The 16,415-nt window shown below is 40.1% G+C and overlaps 1 protein-coding gene across 6 annotated transcripts in view; it reads right to left on the reverse strand.

Annotated features, from left to right (window-relative positions):
• The window catches only part of AHCYL2 (adenosylhomocysteinase like 2), a 217,336-nt gene that overhangs the window by 42,409 nt on the left and 158,512 nt on the right, over window positions 1-16,415 (reverse strand). For 2 of the 6 annotated variants that reach the window (XM_033194896.1, XM_033194899.1), the window contains exon 2: window positions 9,302-9,410. In XM_033194896.1, coding sequence (XP_033050787.1) covers window positions 9,302-9,410 — 109 coding nt within the window. Of the gene's footprint in view, window positions 1-9,301; window positions 9,414-13,406; window positions 13,686-16,415 lie in introns of those variants that run through there. The other 4 variants (XM_033194895.1, XM_033194897.1, XM_033194900.1 and 1 more) reach the window with 3 other exon arrangements.

Genomic DNA, 16,415 nt, shown 5'->3' on the forward strand with positions numbered 1-16,415 from the left:
GTTCCTAATGCAAGATCATGGTCATTAACCTATGGATTTTTGGGATTCTAGCTACTCCGCTCTGTGTGCTGCTTAAATATTTGATATAATTTGTGTTTTAGTACAATTACTGAACAGATAAGACCTAGAAAATAAGGAATCCATGGGAAAGTAATTAAGAACCACACAAAAAGTATTTGTCTGACATAACAGAGCTTTCTTTTTGACGACGGACTCTGATGAGGCTGAATTGTGCCTGCAGACCTAATTAGACATTAACAATGAAGTATTCAATGTGCTCTCCCTTCTTGCTGGCCTCAGTGGGTCCCGCGTTAGGCATTTTAGACTCCCAAAGAAGTGAATAAATCCTCTTTGGCACAATAAAATGCTCTGATAACTAATCCATTTAGCAACATACACTAGAGTGTGAAAGGTCCAAAACTTTTTATCGTGGCTAACAGGCAGCTGCTGCTACTGCTATTCACATGCTTAGCTGGGGTCTTTTTAGTCTTCACAGGATTCTGTAGTTACTAACCACTTGCTAGATTATTTGAAGCAGTGTCCATCCCTGACTTGCGTTTGAATTTCTGAAGATAGTTCTTAACCTCCAAGTTTTTTGGGGGGTTAAGAAACACTCTCTTGAAAAAGATTTGTATCTCTCAATGGAGTAAAGTACTGCCATCACTTTTAAGGGTAGAAAACTGTGAAAGCTCAGAGTGCCTATGGTCTATGATACTCTGATCTACTTATATCCAGAGAATTAAGGCATTTCTGAGATTTCTTAGCAAATGGTCTATCTCTAGGAGGGCTGTAAAAGGCAAGTCTGACCTTGCCCAGTTAATCAGGCATGGCACTACAAACCATTTGGGCAGCAGGGGCTTGAGAATCTCTCACGGAGCTGGAGCAAAGTCCTAACACGAGGCAACAGGAATGAACATGGGCACCAGGGGAGGTGAGGGAATTAGTAAATCCCCAAAGAGACTTTTGTTCTTGAAAGGAGCTAATCTGTACAAAAAGTTTGTGGTTCTCTCTCCTAGGGTGAGTGAAAGTTCAAAGTACTTTTGGCAACAGAACCCAGAAACAGCTTTCTGGGAAGTCATCTGTTTTACTAATCAATATTCAGAAATACCTAATAAATTAGAGGCTTAGGGGAACCATGCTTCTACCACCTGAGAGATAAAAAGATAATAGCCACCCCTAATCCTGATCCAGATTTATGGGAAAATTACTTTTGAAGAAAGTGTTCATATTCAGAATATCTGAAATCTCAAATCCTTTTTCAGAGTCATGATGACTTTTATGCTTCCCAATGGCCATTCAAATATATTGGTCACGTGTTCTGGAGTCAGTCTTTGATTTAATTCTCAGTCTCTGTTTCTGGGTGTATAAAGTGGAGCTGATCCACTTGAAAGAGCTGTTAATTTACTCACGTATTCAGTCATTCACACATTCAGTTGTTTATTCAAATTTTAATTATGCATCTATTGTGTACTAGGCATAGCCTAGGTGCTGGAAATACGGGACAGATATAGATGGTCCTTATCTTCATAGAGTTTTCAGTCAAGTCAGTGAGTCAACAAAGAAATAACTAGTTACAAAATTAGTTATTTAGAGCTTAAAAAAAACACACAGTTGTAATGTGTGCTGTAAAGCAGAAATCAGGATGTCATAAAACTATATAATAGGAGAACATGACTTGTCAGAGTCAAGTTGTTGAGCAGATTAAGTAAGATAATATATGTAAAGTGCTTAGTGCAATGCTTGGCATACAGTAATTAAGCATTCAATAAATGATACCTGATATTACCTACTTCTGCACATATTTTAAATTCAGTTCCAGATATAACATCTTTAAGGGTTCTTACTCAGCTTTAGGATTTTGAATGGGAAAAGAATGACATACATACATTATCATTTAGCAGTTTCTCTTTTTTTATATCTCCATCATCTCCTACTGATCTACCCAAGCAGCAGGTGGTTGGCTAGCAGTGATTTGAGAGGTTGAGACTGGAGTCCTAACTCTACCCAGAAGAGATCCCCCTTACTATGCCTCTTTAGTTTCTAAGAATGAGTCAGAAGAAAACAAAAAAGCAAAACAAAATTTGAAAATTTCCCCTTAAGGGAAACATTCCAATTTCTGGCTTCACCATTTTTCCCCCCTACTCAAAGAAAAAAAAAAAAAATCTTTATACCATTTCCCTATTCTAAAAGCTGGAAAAAAAAGTATTTTACTTTCTTAACAGTAGTCAAGTAGTTACAGTTAATTCAACCAATGTTTTTCTTTGAGCCAAAATGTATTTGTTTTCCAAGAGCCTTTTTTTTTTTTTTTTTTTTTTTGAAGACAGAAGGTCTTACCCTGTCACCCAGGCTGGAGCACAGTGGCACGATCTCAGTTCACTGCAACCTCCGCCTCCTGGGTTCAAGCAATTCTCCTGCCTCAGCCTCCCTAGTAGCTGGGATTACAAGCGCCTGCTACTGTGCCCGGCTAATTTTTGCATTTTTAGTAGAGACGGGGTTTCGCCATGTTGGGCAGGCTGGTCTTGAACTCCTGACCTCAGGTGATCCACCCACTTTGACCTCCCAAAGTGCTAGGATTAGAGGCTTGAGCCACCATGCCCGGCCTCAAAGAACCCCTTATACGGACCTGCTATCAGGTAAGAACCAAAAATATCAGTTGTCTAGATTGTCCTACTATGTGGATACGACATGGCTGACAGATCCAGACCAAGAGAATGTATTACTAGTTCTGCAAACACAGTGGAAAGGTTATTGCTGAATTAGTGACATTTACTCATTTATTCTTTGAATCCATATTCATTTCTGCCACAGAGTAACAAACTCATGATGACAGTTGAGATAGCATTAAGGATTGTTCATAGGAAAATTTAGAGAAACCCAGCACATACGTACAAACACACTTGAACAGAGTTTCTAAAATATTTGTAATTGCCAGCATACTCTAAAGCCCAGAGTCATAGTTTAAATAAGCAAGAACAACCAATAACCTACTAAAATAGTCCTGAAATCCTAGCTCTAGCTTCAACCCTAAGTGGTTAAGTGACCAATTTTCAATTTATCCAACTGCAAACTGTAACAGATTCCCTCTTTCCTCATGCTCTTTCCCCCAACTACCACCAGAAAAATCTTATGAATAAATGAGATGATAACCAGAAGGGTTCAGTTTCTATGTAGAAAAGGAGTACGAAGTACAATATAACGGTACTATGGGATGTTATCTTGTTTCATTATTTTCCAAAATCAAAATACAACATGATGAATCAAGAATCCACAATCTATCTCACAGAACATGTAAACACGTTTTAAGGCTCAAGCCTGATTAGCTTTACCTCTCAGCAGCTGTGATACTGTGAGTTACTGCTAGGAGAAGCAGCAGTCAGAACCCTGACTGAATTAGTCCTATTAGACTATTTTATGTCAGGCAACTCCTCTTGGGCCTAACCTATTCATTTGGTAATGGAAGTAACAGTAGGGACCTGTGTGTCGGGTTATAGCAGACTTCACTGATGAATAACACTCTAGAAATGTGTAAAAAGCTATGTTAGCATCTCAAATACAAACAAACAAAACTTTGTTGTTCAGAAAAATCTGAAAATATATCAAACTTTATAAGAATTGTAGAGTTTGGGGAAAAAAAGAACCAATTGTGAAGAAGGGACTCCTGTCTTCTCTCCTCATTCTTAACCAAGTAACTCATTGCAAAGACAGCTTATTCAGAAATATATCACTGAGAATGGTCTGATTTTTAAAAAAGTATCTTCTGTTCATTTGTTTTTATGAGGTTTTTTTCCTTAGGGGAAGAGTTTTTTAGAAGTTTGCTTCTTATAAAATAGTTTCATGGATTAATGCAGCGTTGTTCAACCTGAGTTCTGCTAGAATTAAGTCCTAATGCCTTGAAGCATTCATTGTACATGATGAATTAACTTCTCTTCCACACATCTGGAAAGGTACTAGTTATGTATCATCTTTTGGAAAATTAAGAAAGTCTATAAAATCATTTTCTGTGTTCTGTGATTCAGATGAGGATCCCTGGTTGAGAAAAGCTGGTAGAGGTTCCTAAATGAAAGCATGGCAAAACTTAGTACTACGATCCCTAGGAAGGGAGAGGAGGCTACAGCCTATGTAAGCCTCTGAGTATCTTCAGCAAAACAAGCACTTTGGACAGGAAAGTATCTTGTTTTGAAATCTCATAAACCTGCTTTTGTTGTTCACACACACTGAGTATATTAGAGATCTCAACAAGGGTATAGAAGTATAATGTCTCTGAACACCTTTCACCAATATGTATTTATTGAGTACCTCTTTTGTGTCAAACAGTTCTAAGTGCTGGGAATACAGCAATGCAAAACAGAAAAAAAAAGGAAAAAAAAAATCTCTGTTCTCATGGATCCTGCATTTAAGTAGAAGGGAAAAGACCAAAACATATTAGTAACATATATATGTTATATGATAAGTGCTATGAAGAAAAATAGAGGAAAATTTGATAGAGAATGTTGGGTGGAGCTCCGTATAGTATTTATTTCTAATGAATTTTTAATTGACAAAATTGTACATATTTATGCGTATAACATGATGTTTCAAGATATGTACACATTGTGGAATGGCTCAACAGAGATAATTAACATATGCATTACCTCATATTCCTATCATTTCTTTGTGGTGAGAACACTTAAAATCTGTTGTCCTAGCAATTTTCTAGAATACAACACATTGTTATTAACTATAGTCACCATGTTGGGTACAATTTAAAAGAGTAGCCAGGATAGGATTCAGTGAGAAGTTGATGATTTTTGGTGAAGAACTGGAGGTGGTAAGGTAGCCAGCCATGCATGTATCTGGAAAAAGAGCATTCCAGGCAGAGGGAATAGGTACAAAGGTCTTGAAGCAGGAGAGTGCTTGGCATGTTTCAAAATAACAGGAGGAGGCTAGCAAGGCCAGAGTGAAATGACCATCTCGGGGAGTGGGGAGGTTTAGGGAAGTAGAGAGGTGAACAGAAATGTAGGCCATTGTAAGAACTTTAGGCTTTACCTAAGAGTGAGATTGGGAAGCCACTGGAAGGTTTTAGGCAGTGAAATGATATGGCATGACTTATTTTAAAAGAATACATTTGGCTGTAGTGTTGAGAATAGACTGAAGATGGGTAAGGTTGGAACTGAGGAGCTCAGTTTTTAATACATGGGAGGTTTGAGATGTCTATGGGCTGGGTGCCATGGCTCATGCCTGTAATCCCAGCACTTTGGGAGGAGGACTGCTTGAGGCCAGGAGTTTGAGACCAGCCTAGGCAACAAAGTGAGACCCCCCATCACTACAAAAAAATTTTCAAAACTTAGCCGGATGTGGTGGTACACATCTGTTGTCCTAGTTACCGGGGAGGCTGAGGTGGGATGACTGGCTGAGCCCAAGAGTTCGAGGCTACAAGTAGCCATGACTGTGCCACTATACTCCAGTCTGGACAACAAAGCAAGACACTGTCTCTTAAAAAGAAAAAATAAAATAAAATAAAAAGAGATACCTATAAAACATTCAAGTGAAAGGACCTAGTAGGCAGTTGTATATATGAATCTAATATACAGGAGAGACATTTAAGCTGGGATAAAATATAAGAATCAAACACCAATACACGGTATTTAAACCAATGAGATAAATTGGTTTTATCATCTAGGGAGAAAGTACAAACTGAGAAGGGAAGAGGTCAGTCTTTGGGGCTTTCCAGTTTAATTGCTATAGTCATTTAAATTATCATTAATTTTTTTTGTGACAGAGTTTCACTCTTGTTGCCCAGGCTGGAGTGCAATGGCACAGTCTCAGCTCACTGCAACCTCTGTCTCCCGGGTTCAAGCAATTCTCCTGCCTCAGCCTCCTGAGCAGCTGGGATTACAGGCAAGTGCCACCATGCCCGGCGAATTTTTGTATGTTTAGTAGGGACGGGGTTTCTCCATGTTGGTCAGGCTGGTCTCGAACTCCTGGTCTCAGGTGATTCACCCGCCTTGGCCTCCTGAAGTGCTAGAATTACAGGTGTAAGCCACCGCACCCAGCCTAAATTATTATTTTTTTTTTAATTTTTTTTTTTAGATGGAGTCTCACTCTGTTGCCCAGGCTGGAGTGCAGTGGCACAATCTCAGCTCATTGGTTCTGTCTCCTGGGTTCAAGCGATTCTCATGCCTCAGACTCTGGAGTAGCTGGGATTACAGGCGTGTGCCACCATGCCTAGCTAATTTTTATATTTTTTGTGGAGACGGGGTTTCACCATGTTGGCAAGGCTGGTCTTGAACACCTGACCTCAGGTGATCTGCCTGTCTCGGCCTTCCAAAGTGCTGGAATTACAGGCATGAGCCACTGTGCCCAGTCTCGTCATTTAAATTATACTGTATGCTGAAAATGGGTCCCAAGTTCTTATTGAAACACATTTGCATATATGTCTCGTCATTATTTAGAAAGCTGTGAGTCAGTCCCATTACTCTTGGCTTTTCATTTGATGCACATGAAGCTCTTTTTCTGTCATTGTATATAACTCTCCATTGTCTGAGTTATGAAGATGCCAGGTGCAAGTTTTCCAGCATCACACAACAAATGAAACATGGATCAAAGACTAGAAACTAGGTCTCTCCTAACTCCTAGTCCAATAATCAAGGTAGTAGGTATTTCTAGTCAGAGTTTGTTTAAAAGGGCTTGACAACCATTCACTCAAAGGGGAAAAGAAAAAGAAAAAAATGTTTAAAAGGGCTTGACAACCATTCATTCAAAGGGGAAAAGAAAAAGAAAAAAACAAAAAACAAAACAAAGTAACAGTGCATGTGATGCAGCTGCTAAAGAAACAAACAGTCTGGGTTTCATTTTATTTTATTTATTTATTTATTTATTTATTTATTTATTTATTTATTTAAGATGGAATCTCGCTCTGTCCTCCAGGTCCAGGTTAGAGCGCAGTGGCACAATCTCAGCTCACTGCCAGCTCCACCTTCGGGGTTCACACCATTCTCCTGCCTCAGCCTCCAGAGTAGCTGGGACTACAGGCGCCCACCACCACACCCAGCTAATTTTTTGTATTTTTAGTAGAGATGGAGTGTCACCGTGTTAGCCAGGGTGGTCTCGATCCCTTGACCTCGTGATCCATCCGCCTCGGCCTCCCAAAGTGCTGGGATTACAGGCGTGAGCCACTGCACCCGGCCTGGGTTTCATTTTAAAAGCACTGAGTTTACGGAGCACTTCCTGTAGATTAGTTCAGACCTTTGAGAATATTATGTTGATAGGCATAATATTTTTAAAATGATACCTAATCTGAAATATGTCCAGATGACGGTAACCAGGACAGTGGGATACCCCCAAATCAGGCAACCAAAACCAGCAAATTTTAAATAAAATCTTTAAATTCCAGGGATTATATAAGAACTTATCAGGAGATAAATCTGTATAGTAAGTAGCATCCTATGATTTAAAATGCTCCCAAAGAGGTCAGCAATTAGTGGGAAGCCAAATGAGATCTTTAAGTTCTTTTTCTTCTCCAGGATGTTTTGACTTCCTGCACCTGAACTTAATATCATTAAATAGATACATTAGGTTGGCAATTTTTGACTTTAAAAAATGGTAATTTCATATAGTTTAATCTAAAAGGTCCAAGTTTGCCAGGATGATACCAGTCCATATCATTCACCAACGAGCTATGCCAAGCCACTATGTGCTCACTTAGAAACCAAGGGCATCACTACTCTCTTCCAGGTAAATAGATATGTTTTAAAGTACACGCCCTGCCTATGGGGGTTGGGTGGGAAGGCAGGTATTGGTTTCCTCTGCAGGAATATAGTTGGATATGTATATCTAGTGTGTCAGGCAGAGACTGAGCTGGAGTTAAAATTTGACATTATTATTATTACTTAGTATCAATCTTTAGATAACATGCAGAAACCCACAGCTTAAAATGTTACAACTATTTTACAATTCACATTTTTCACAATTATTATGGTTTCCAGAGTTACACTAACCAGTTCGTGAATTTTCAACACTGCTTATTTCAGTAGAATAAGATAGGTTTCCCGGCTAGGCGCAGTGGCTCACGCCTGTAATCCCAGAATTTTGGGAGGCTGAGGAGAATCATTTGAGCCCAGAAGTTCGAGACCAGCCCGGGCAACATGGCAAGATTCCATTTCTACAAATAATTTTAAATTTTAAATTTAGGCAGGCATGGTGGTGGGAGCCTGTGGTCTCAGATACTCAGTAGACTTGAGTCCACGAGGTCAAGGCTGCAGTGAGCTATGACCATGCCACTTGCACTCCAGCCTGGGTGACAGAGTGAGACCCTGTCTCAAATCTTGTGCTACCCCCAAAAAAAGGTAGTACAAGATTCTGTATCTTTAGATACAAATCCATAGGAAGTGATGTTATATGCTTTACATCATTCACTGTTACTGTGGGGGGAAAGTAAAAAGAGAAATGTAAAATGTATATAATCTACCCCGCCTAAAAGCTACAGCTTCCCAAACAACTGTTCTTCAACTTTATATAACAAATATTACTTTCCTATTTGTACGAAGAACAAATAAAATTTCAGGTCATGATAAAAATTTTCTAATGAATATTACTATTTATAATGTGAAGAGGTAACTAGGGCAAGCACTCAGTTCCCTACCACATGCCAACACAAGAGCAAAATAAACTAACTCCTTTTTGAATCAGACTCATACTAGCCAGCATTTAGCACAAATGGCTGATGCCTTGAAGGGGTCCTACACAGTAACAGCTTACCTGGCATTAAATGATAACTCAGTCCCAGGGCACATGTATTTGAATTAATGCCAGTGCAAAGGATGGGAGGAGTAACAAGAAGTCCAATGTCACGGCTTAGGGGAGAAGGCAAAGGGCTCACTTGCTTGAACTAGCTGCAGTGTCTTCCTTATTTCTTGGGGCAATTGAGGTTTCCCTGTTAATTTGCAAGTACCAGATGGAGGGATAAAGAACTTTTTTATTTTCAAATGATTAAAAAAAAAAAAAACCCACAAATATATACACATACTGTTCAGGAAAGGTCATCAATGACATATTCCACCCTTCTGAGTATATTAAAGAATTCAATTTCCTTAATCACCCTCTTCTGCCTCTATTGGAAGAGGAGGCCTCTATTAAGGTCCAATCAGAATTGCCAAGAGAAATCCAAAGATTCCACCCAGAATTTTAGTCTAAATTTTGACTCAGAGTATTTATTCAAAGCACGGTCTTGGTCATGCTTAATTAGCCTTGGATAGACAGGAGGGCCCATTGAGATCATACTTATTAGCCTCAACAGCTAAGTCCACAGCAGCTCAGTACTCACCTGAGCTGTAGCTGTCAGTAGATGACTGAGAAATGGAACGAGACAGAGAGCGACGTCCAATTTTGGTGGGACGTTTGTTGAATTCTTGCTTCTGGTCAGCAAACTGGATCTGCTAAGAAAAAGAAACCTAGTTATATGAAGAAAAAGAACCTCCATTTTGAGACAGCAATTCAAGGCTTGTATTACAGGCTTTCACCTAACAGTCGATCTGATTGTATCAACCTACGTTTGGAATGTTAAGACTCTTTGAAGAGAAGAATACTTTTTTATTCATTATTATTGTTTTATTTTTATTTTTATATTTTTTTTTGAGATGGAGTCTCGCTCTGTCGCCCAGGCTGGAGTGCAGTGGCGCTATCTTGGCTCACTGCAAGCTCTGCTTCCTGGGTTCAAGCGATTCTCTTGCCTCAGCCTCCCAAGTAGCTGGGACTACAGGTGCCCGCCACCACGCCCGGCTAATTTTTGTATTTTTAGTAGAGACTGGGTTTCACCATGTTGGCCAGGCTAGTCTCGAATTCCTGACCTCAAGTGATCCGCTCGCCTCTGCCTCCCAAAGCGATGGGATTACAGGCGTGAGCCACCGCACCCGGCCGAGATGGGGTCTTTCCATATTGCCTAGGCTGGCCTTGAACTCCTGGGTTCAAGCAATCCTCTCACCTCATCCTCTCACATAGCAGGGACTACAAGCATGTGTCACTGTGTCGGGCGATGTCTCATTCTTTTCCTACTATGTTTCTAATCAAATTTAAATCTTTGATATGCTCTTTTTTTTTGAGATGGACTTTTACTCTGTCACCCAAGCTGCAGTGTGGTGGCGCAATCTTGGCTCACTGCAACCTCCACCTCCCGGGTTTAAGTGATTCTCATGCCTCAGCCTCCTGGTAGTTAGGATTATAGGCACACACCACCATGCCTTGCTAATTTTTGTATTTTTAGTAGAGACGGGGTTTCACCATGTTGGCCAGGCTGGTCTCAAACTCCTGACCTCAAGTGATCCACCCACCTCGGCCTCCCAAAGTGCTGGGATTATAGGTATGAGCCAGAGTGCCTGGCCCACTCTTTGACTATATGCTTTTTACAATAAAATTGTGACACCCCACTCCCCACAAATAGAGAATGGGATATTCTGCTTGAATTTTTAGAAAGTTGAGTCATATTCAGAAATATTTTCTACAGTTTCACTGAAAAGTAAAACTGGAAAGAATATTTGAGATTATTATATTTGTAAGCTCCATATATCTAGATGAGAAAATTGCAAGGTACAGGAAGGCAAAATGACTTGCATTCAGGTTTCAAGAATATCAGGAAATGGTATGATTTAATAATTTTTAAAAAGGCTTTTCATTAAGAATGAACATTCTGAAATTGCATTTAAATTCTGGCTATGCCACTCATTAACTGTGTGATGTTGCTCAAGATGCTTTAGTGAGTCTCATTTTTCCATAAATACAACAGAGATAAAAGTACTTACCTCACAGGTTTTAGAGAGGGTTCAATGAGACAATGCATGTAAATTGAAACATAGCAGAAAATTCAATAAATCCACTCCCTACCCGACTCCTACAGTTCAATGCTCTCGTAACTCTTGCAGGTAGCCACTCTAATTTGTTAAAGTTTTTCTAAAATATATTAGTTAGCTTTCCAATACTAGTAAGTAAATTTTTTTTTTTTAGATGGAGTCTCACTCTGTAGTGAGGCTGGAGTACAGTGGCGTAATCTCGGCTCACTGCAACTTCCACCTCCTGGGTTCAAGTGATTCTCCTGCCTCAGCCTCCTGAGTAGCTGGGATTACAGGTGTGCGCCACCACACCCAGCTAATTTGTGTATTTTTAGTAGAGACGGGGTTTCACCACGTTGGCCAGGATGGTCTCGATCTCTTGACCTTGTGATCCGCCCGCCTCGGCCTCCCAAAGTGCTGGGATTACAGGCATGAGCCACCGAGCCTGGCTAGTAAGTAAATATTAATTTATTTTTTAATATTTGATGTTATAAAATACCTAAAAGCAGTAAGATTGATCATTAACTATAACAGATATAGAAGGAGCAGATTACTTGACTGAATATGTATAAACCTCACATCATACTCTGGAGGTTGCATTTTTGATGATTATTTGATAATGATTTTCTTACAATTTTATCTTTCTCCTATTGTTGGAGGTTCCAGCTGATACTTTATAATACTCTACAAATCAAAGGTCATTTATAAGCTATACTTGTTTGGGGAAAAAAAAAGCTCATATAATTTATTCAACTAATAACTTTTTCATTTTCTCTGTTTGTATAATTGCCTATTCTGAATCCAAGGTGGCACAGAGGAAGGTCTAATGAAAATGATCAAAGATCTGACAAGTGACTCCACCTTTAATGATAAAAAGATGGTTCCATGATGGGCAGAACATACAGTACACCAGAATGAAAGCAGGAACTGACGGCTCCACTTCCCGCAGTTAGAGGTAACTAATGAGTCACTTGAGTATTGCGACAAGGGGACCAATGCCAAATTGAATTAGCTTCACATTGCCTTTTAGGGGGATTCATAGTCTTTTCATAGCCATAACAACAAATAAAGCCTGCAAAGTGCTTTAGGGCTTGCAAATTGTTTTCAGCAATAGGAAAACTCATCAGATAAGAAGCTCTTCATAAACAAACAAACAAAAAAAATGACAAAGATGATTATTTTGCTCAACTAACAACTTATTCCAAAAAGATAAAGTGCCTTTCTATGTACTCCCATAGGACGTACATGAACTTTCATGTACTGCATTTCTCCTAGCACAGCACTTATCACACTGAATGTAACTACCTGTCTACTTACCTGTATTCTCTATAAACTATAGGCTCATAAAGGGAGAAGCTGTGATTCTCATTCACCCTTATATCCTCAGGCACAAATCCTAGGCACTCAATCAAGTGCTGAATCAATATATCTGAAGTAGCCTATTCTATCTTCACTTCTATACTTGGTTGAATATTCAGTAAATATGGTAAACACAAACAAAATCTAAAGTTAAAATGATTTTTAAGGGCAAAAACAGCTGAGAAGAAGAGGAAAGGTGGGAAGCTGGGAGGTGGAAAGCTGGGAGGTGGATAGCAGTCAGGCTGCAAACTCTGGCTTCCATTTCACCAACCTTGTTCAAAACAGTCACATGTCTTTATTCTTTTTTAGAAGCCCGTCTAGGAAAAGGAATAATAATGGAACTTTTCAAAGGTCACCCTGAGTCACTAACTTTTCCAGTGTCCCCTTTAAAGAAGAATAGATAAATCCTGTTTCAGATGCTCAACACAACCTCACACCTGCGTACATGCACATGTGGGTGCATATGCACACACACCATGTACACACACCACTAGAGGGGGCCAGTCACTCTTATTCCCTAGATTGTAGGATCGGGGTGAACAAACCGTATAGCTATCTAGCTGCATTATCATCTCAAACCAGTTTCTCTGAGCTGAGCTGTCTTCTCTATAATGTTTTCTATTTACAGTAATCCCTCCTTCCTGGGACAAGTTCATGCTATCTTTTAGTACTAAAGAAGACTGGGTTGTGCAAGGCTTTATCCACTTAGAACATAGGGTTCTAAAACCTTGCTTATTGGTTAGACACTGAAGTCAAGTTTCTTTAAGACAGAAAAATATTAGAGCAAGATTAACCACTTAAATATAAGTTATACAATTTTCCCCAAGAAACAAGTATCTTTCTCTGACAACCAGAACATGAATTAAGTGGCTCCCTGGTGTCTACCTCCTCTCAATAATTAAACACCAATATATTCTTCACTCAACAGTCCATTTTGTAATGGATTGGTTTTGTAATCTGCCCACCCCAATTGTGGTACCTTAGTAGATTATACCCCTAACTTTCCTACCTTGTCTGGAACCAGGGTCTTTTAAAGAAATCCTCCTTTTCCATATGAGAGAGAATTGCCTAATTCCAACAGGCATTAAGGCAAAGGAGAAAAAGAGACTGTTAAAAGAGGGGTAGTTCACCTTACACCAGAGGGAGGGATGAAAGCAGGAAAGGAGGGGAAAAAGAGTATAAGCAGCTGGCTTTTTACAATAATGGCTATAGCAGCGGCAAGACTGGTAAATAAGAGCTTAGCCTCACCTGGGCCTTAATCCCAGAGTTGCCATTAACAATGTATTTCTTCTTGCTGCCCAGCATAGTGACATTACCAGCCCCACTGCCACCTCTGTGGTCCAGGGACCCTTGTGATCAGGCCTTTAAACTTTCCTCACCAGCAATTCTGTTGGCTCTGGTTCCAGCCAGCTTTTGGGGCTGGGGAGTGGGGGACTACTCTTCCTTGGAATCCCTGAAGCAGCTCCAACAACCCCTTCAGCAGTACAGCCCCAATTTAATAAGGCATTTCTGTTAGTGGCTCATCAGCCATTCTTAATTCTGGTGGCTGTTTTGCTTTTATTTATTTTTTTCCTAAACACCTAATTACATGGATCCTCTGACCTCTAAACCTTGGCCAGTCCCCTGACAAGGCCCAACTTGCATGCGCATAACAATAGCTTATTTATATAACCACTGCACTTTTTTGCTTGCTATAATTAACTTGCTAATTAGGTTCCTTTTCAACCTTACCTCCTCCTTTTCCATGTCAGATGATTTTAGTTAACCTAGTCTCATTAGAAAAAAATTAACCACAGAGCCACTAAAACAATGAGAGACTTTATTAAAAGAGTAAGAAAAAAAATTAATGGTGCCAAGTACTCAGGCAGGCCCTACCCTATTCTCTGTGTCCTTGGATTAGCCAGACTGGGGACACTGATTTCAGCTCTGTCACCAAGGAAATCAATTTTCCCAGTTCACTGCTTTCCTCTGAATTGTGCATCTTTTATACAGATTTTGACATTTGGTTTCTAGGCCCAGCTCAAGATTGTTGCTGATTTGGCACAGGGTGACCGAGTTTGCTCTTTTCAACAAAATGTGTGTTCATGGAAGGTATGACTACAAAGGGAAGTTTCTTATGTCCTCAGTCCCCAGAATCACAACAATCTTATTACATGCCAGATATTCAAGCAAAAGGGCAAAGAATCACATTCTTTATTTGCTGATTTCTGAAAGAGACATAGTGAAGAAGAAAGCTACACTCAACTGTCTGCTACATAGATTGAGGGAAAGTGATGTGAATGCTTCCTTAAAAAAAAAAAAAAAAAAAAGACTGCTTGTTGAGCATAAGAAAGGACATAAAATAGCAGATTCTATTTTTTTTTGTTTTTTGAAATGGAGTTTTGCTCTTTTTGCCCAGGCTGGAGTGCAATGACACGATCTCGGCTCACTGTAACCTCCACCTTCCGAGTTCAAGTGATTCTCCTACCTCAGCCTCCCAAGTAGCTCGGATTACAGGCATGTGCCACCACACCAGCTACTTTTTTCTATTTTTACTAGAGATGGGGTTTCACCATTTTGGTCAGCTGGTCTTGAACTCCAGACCTCAGGTGATCCACCCGCCTCGGCCTCCCAAAGTGCTGGGATTACAGGCGTGAGCCACCGCACCCGGCTAGCAGATTCTTTTTTTTTTGAGACAGAGTCTCGCTCTGTCACCCAGGCTGGAGTGCAGTGGCCGGATCTCAGCTCACTGCAAGCTCCGCCTCCCAGGTTCATGCCATTCTCCCACAGGTGCCTGCCACCTCGCCAGGCTAGTTTTTTGTATTTTTTAGTAGAGACGGGGTTTCACCATGTTAGCCAGGATGGTCTCGATCTCCTGACCTCGTGATCCACCCGTCTCGGCCTCCCAAAGTGCTGGGATTACAGGCTTGAGCCACCGCGCCCAGCCCAGCAGATTCTTTTTTAAGGATAATCTTTATTTAGAGAGAGAAGGTCATATTGCATACTGCTTATTGACATCTCTGGAAGAGAAAAGTTTGGTAAGTGCCTATATTCACAGTTCTATGTATATGTTACTTCTATTAATTTGTACAAGAACCTTAAGAAGTAGGCAGTATTATTCTCACTTGACAAAGTGGGAAAGTGTAACTCTGAGAGAACAAATGATTTGTCCAAGGTCTCACAGCAAGTAAGTGATGGGAATGGAATTTGAGCCTGTGCTTATGCTAGAGCCAAAGCTCTATCTGCTTACTATACCATGCCTTGTAATATAAGTCAGAAGACCAAAGGTCCCAGTCCTAGGTGTACTAGTCCCAAATCATTCCTTTTATCTTTAAATTTACTTAATTTAAAATTACTCTTATATGAATGTTCACCATCACCCACAGCAATTCTGATCTCTTACTCATAATTTCACAAAGTAAGACAGATCACTTGCTTGCTTGATGAATCTCTAAACTTCTGCTCCTCCTAACAAGAATGTTCGCCTTAGTCCACTTGTACTAAGCTGGTTCCCCTTTCCCTCACTCAGGTAAAAAGGAACTCCTTGGTCCAATGACTGAAGTCAGATAACTTGAGCCAGAAGGACTGGCATTTCTATACCAAATATAACCAGAAGACATTTTAGGAGACTGACAGGAAAAGCCTTACCACTTAACAAGTTTTGTTTGTTGGTTTGTTTTGGTTTTTTTTGAGACTGAGTCTCGCTGTGTCACCCAGGCTGGAGTGCAGTGGCGCAATCTCAGCTCACTGCAACCTCCATCTCCTGGGTTCAAGTGATTCTCCTGCCTCAGACTCCCCAGTAGCTGGGACTACAGGTGTGTGCCACCACACCCGGCTAATTTTTTGTATTTTTTTTTTAGTAGAGACAGGGTTTCACCTTGTTAGCCAGGCTGGTCTCGATCTCCTGACCTCATGATCCACGCACCTCGGTCTCCCAAAGTGCTGGGATTACATGCGTGAGCCACTGTGCCCAGTCAACAAGTTTTTATAGAATACAGTAATTCTAAAATTTTAGCTGTATCAAAATCACCTGGAGAGCTTATTAAAGCACATTGCTGGATTTTAACCACCAGAGTTTTAGAATTATAAGGTTTGGAGAGGGCCCAAGATTTTGTATTTTGTAATTAAAAAAATTTTTTTTCTTCAGCTTCTAATTCTCTGGTTGAAGATTTTGTGTTTTGAGTAACTCCCCTGGAGATGCTGATGCTACCGGTCTGAAGACCACACTTTGAGAACCACTGCTCTAACATTTTCTCCAAGTGTGAGTAAAGCAGCCCC

Source organism: Trachypithecus francoisi, unplaced genomic scaffold (assembly GCF_009764315.1).
Source record: "Trachypithecus francoisi isolate TF-2019V2 unplaced genomic scaffold, Tfra_2.0 Lachesis_group4, whole genome shotgun sequence".
NCBI classification, from domain to species: domain Eukaryota; kingdom Metazoa; phylum Chordata; class Mammalia; order Primates; family Cercopithecidae; genus Trachypithecus; species Trachypithecus francoisi.